Consider the following 3960-nt stretch of genomic DNA (forward strand, 5'->3'; position numbering starts at 1 on the left):
GTCTTTCAGGAGTTTGTCTTTCCGGAGTTTGTCTTTCCGGAGTTTGTCTTTCAGGAGTTTGTCTTTCAGGAGTTTGTCACGGCACCTAAGTAAATGATGCTTTAAATACGACTAAGATTTTTAAAAATTCTAATATTTTCAAATTTCCCACATGCTATTGATTTTTTTTTGGAGTAAAACCATTTTGTATGAATTAAAAAAAAATTATAGAGGATGAACATTATTGTTATGTATATAATGTCATATATCGATATTACAGCTCTTAACCTTTTAATAAATACTACAAATTACCTTATCGAAAAGTTCTTGAGCAATCTTAAGATGTCGAAGATGGTATTCAATAGCTGTAGGATATTCCTTTAAAACCGAATATTTTCTATACAATCGTGATAGTACAACTGCGTACAAATGGAATAAAGATAGGAGAGTTGTTCGCATTTTCTGTGACTTTTAAGGTCACCTCAATATAACAATAAATATAACAAAGGCTTTGTATTTTTATGCTTGGAAGGACAGGGTCTGTGCAAAACTCATGTTAACAAAATGCTTTTTTGGTGTGGGGGGGGGGGTCAAGGGGTATATGGAAGGGTAGAAAGCAGGGGGAGGGGGCATATATGAGAGAAGGGGAGTGCTTATGGGAGGGGTAAAGAGCGTGTAAAGCAAGATAAGGACTAGGAGGGTGGTAGAAGGTGGGTTGGAAGAAAATTTTGTATTTCCAGAGTAAGCTGGGTACGCATTCTAGTTTTTTCAAAATTATTCCAAACTTAGCTGGGTAACCATGCTAGATTATTTAAAAATGTTCCAGGCTAAGCTGGGTAACAATAATAGTTTATTCTAAAATATTTCAGACTACGATGGGTACCCATGTTGTTTTATTATAAAATATTCCAGACTAATCTGGGTTTATTCATAGATATTTCAAACTAAGCTCGGAACCCAATACCTATACCAGTTTATTATAAAATATTCCAGAATAAGCTGGGTACCCAGGGACCAGATTTAATGAGTTGCTAGAAGTCATTGAACTAACTCCAACTGTGCGGTTCAAATCCTGAATCACCTATTTAAGATTAAAGAGTCCTGTGAGGATGGAGAGTGAACTCAGGATTTGAACACATCGTTAGGAATACATTGACCTCTCCAATTCACAAAACTTATTCTAAAATAATAATATTCTTGGTTCCTTGAGCAGGGTGTAAGTGTTCCCCAAGGAATAACAGGCTTGAGCTTCAACTGCTCTATCTCCTAACTCCTAAATATCAAAACAAATTTTATCAAAAGTAATATTAGGAAAATGTGAAAAAGAACATTATAAATCTGTTTTTAATTCGTAAAATTTACTTTTAAGAAAATGGCATAAAATAATAATAAAATATGAATAAAGGGCAGAAATATTTTCTAATGCTAATTTGGTAAACAATGGTTTTGTGATGAACAATGCAATGTTTTACTGCTAATTAATTCGTAATAAATTTAAAAATTATATAATCTTATCAAATCTTTAAAATAAAATCACAACTATAAGTCATGAATAAAATTATGTACTATTCTAAAATTTCAATAGACATTTAATAACATAAAAAGTTAACTTCGCACTTATTGAGAAAAAAATGAGTGGTGCCCAATGCTCATACAATCACCAATTGGTATGCAACATTTTTGTATCAATTTATCATTTTAATCATTTTTTTTTGGAAAATTAGGAAATATTTAAACCTTAAATTGTTTATTTAAATTACTAATGTTCCCGAAATGTCGGACATGTAAATTAGGTTCAGATTAAATATTTTTGTTTAGATTGTCTTTTTGTTTGTTTACATTCAACCAACGCCAAAACGGCTGAACTGACCAGACTCAAATTTCTATCTTTTTTTCTAATTTTTAATAATCAGGAAAATTCTAAATTCAATACTAAAAAGAGCACGAATCACCTCAGAACTAATATTAACGTTTTTTTTATTAAAAAAATGACCACCCCTGACTGTACCTGAGCTAAAAGTAAAGTTTGTTTATAATGTTCCGCTGCCTTCTCAAACTCTCCAAGAAATATGTTCGCGTTCCCGAGATTTGAATGCGCGCGCCGCTCTGCACTCCGATCTTCAAATTCCCGCGCTATTTTCAATCTTTCCTGAAAACAATTAAACTACGTTTAAATCTCTCTAAATTACAGAATTTTGTCAGATAATTTCAAAAAATAAATAAGGAAACCACCTTACACTAGGCAACTGTTAAGATCGGGCCGGCTCTCAAGTTTTGACCAGTTGCCTCTTATGTAGCTTTGGTCATACAAATTTAAAAGCTTTCATTTCCATTTCCATTTTCAGTTTTGAAGATGTAATTGGTCTTACCCTGTTTTATTCAAACTCTTTTTATTCTTTAATGTTCTAAAAAATCTTAAATTGGGTTAATTTTTTTTAAGATTTGAAAAGGTGTTTTTGTGATTCCAAACTAAAAAACTTTCTAAAAAGAAATATAAAGTTGTCATCAAAGCTTAATAAATGTTATTTTAATTTGTTGTGGATCGTTTTTAAAATAAACATTATACATTTTCTTGGATTATAAAAAGGGTGTATTACAAAAAGAATGTTTTTCGATGCTCAGGAAGAAAAAAAATCATGTAATTCAGAAGGCAAATAATTCTTTTGTTTTCCCCTAAAAATTTGTTTTAATTCAGGAGATAAATCCATTAAATATATATATATGTTTTTAACTTTAATAATTTATTTTAATTAAATTTTACAATATTTTTAAATTTCAATGTGATATCAGATGGAAACATTTTGAGACTTCTATATTTCTTGTTTTTCATTCTTTCTTCTTGATCGTCCATTCCTTGTCCATCCTTCAATCATACTTTGGCTAATTTTGAAAATAAAAATAAATATCACTTGAAATTGCGTAAACAGTCCCAAAGATTACCAGAAATAGAATGTAAGATAAAGACGGTAGAAAATATTATTAATTGGACTAACCCCTAATAAAAGGATTAAAGATAACACAATTTATCCATTAAAGAATTAATTATTTTTTCTGAACATATTTATAATGTTTATTTATATTTATTATTGCATGTTTTACGTATGGTTATTGGTTACCTTGTTGATTTATCTGAATATATATTTCTTGGTTTATTTGAATCCAATTTTTTTGTAGTTACTAACATTATCCAAGAAAAGGATCATTGCTGATCAAAATTAAAATCTCTTTTTGAAAATCCGCCAGTGAAACGGAAAAAAATTGCAAAATATTTTACAATTATCATTTCAAAAAAAAAACTCACGAAAGATATTTAAGAAAAGTTCAAAAATGAATTTTCTTTTCTTTTATTGCGTTGTATAAAGATGAAATCCTGAAACGCCAAATATCATTTTTAAAGCTTCTAAAAAAAAAGAAAAAGTTTTTACATCAATTCTTAATTGTGCAGGTTAGGGTACACACCTTGACTTAGAAAACTGGGGGCTTCAGAAAAAAACCTAGCTTCATTTTTACCTATTAAAAAAGATAAGAACCTTAAAATAAAAAGATAATAAATAAAGCTGGCCTTAAATATAAATTTCATTTTCAATCTTTGATTATAAAGATCTTTTCAATAAATTTAATTTTATAAAAAAAAAGAATTACTGGGTAAGAATCAAAAGAGATAAAAAATTTTTAAGATTTAAGGGACCGCAGCTAGGCGGAATCAATCGTACATCCAACTCAATAAATGAAGAGTCCCTTTATGTCTTATTTCATATTTTTACCATAAAAAGATTTGTTTCGTGATATCTCGCCGTATCTAAGTGATTTATAGAGGAGTTTTAAAGGAAAAGGTTCCAACAAATCCAAAAAAAAGAAATTGAAAAAGAAATAGAAACCAATAATCTGACATAGATTTGTATTTAGTAACCACTGAATAGAATTTCTTGAGGACTTTTTTCGTCGAGAGTGTGGTGGAGGGGTATATTTTTATACAGGGAG

General features: G+C 29.5%; 1 protein-coding gene across 1 annotated transcript in view; it reads right to left on the reverse strand.

The window, feature by feature from the left end:
- Positions 1-255: 255 nt before the first annotated feature.
- Positions 256-3960, reverse strand: part of LOC111708877 (G-protein-signaling modulator 2) — a 10996-nt gene continuing 7291 nt past the window's right edge. The window contains exons 9-11 of the mRNA XM_023482381.1: positions 1988-2128; positions 1184-1252; positions 256-357 (exon numbers count right to left, since the gene is read on the reverse strand). Coding sequence (XP_023338149.1) covers positions 271-357; positions 1184-1252; positions 1988-2128 — 297 coding nt within the window. The 3' untranslated portion in view covers positions 256-270. The remainder of the gene's footprint in view (positions 358-1183; positions 1253-1987; positions 2129-3960) is intronic.

This window comes from Eurytemora carolleeae, unplaced genomic scaffold (genome assembly GCF_000591075.1).
Source record: "Eurytemora carolleeae unplaced genomic scaffold, Eaff_2.0 scaffold648, whole genome shotgun sequence".
Lineage (NCBI taxonomy): Eukaryota > Metazoa > Arthropoda > Copepoda > Calanoida > Temoridae > Eurytemora > Eurytemora carolleeae.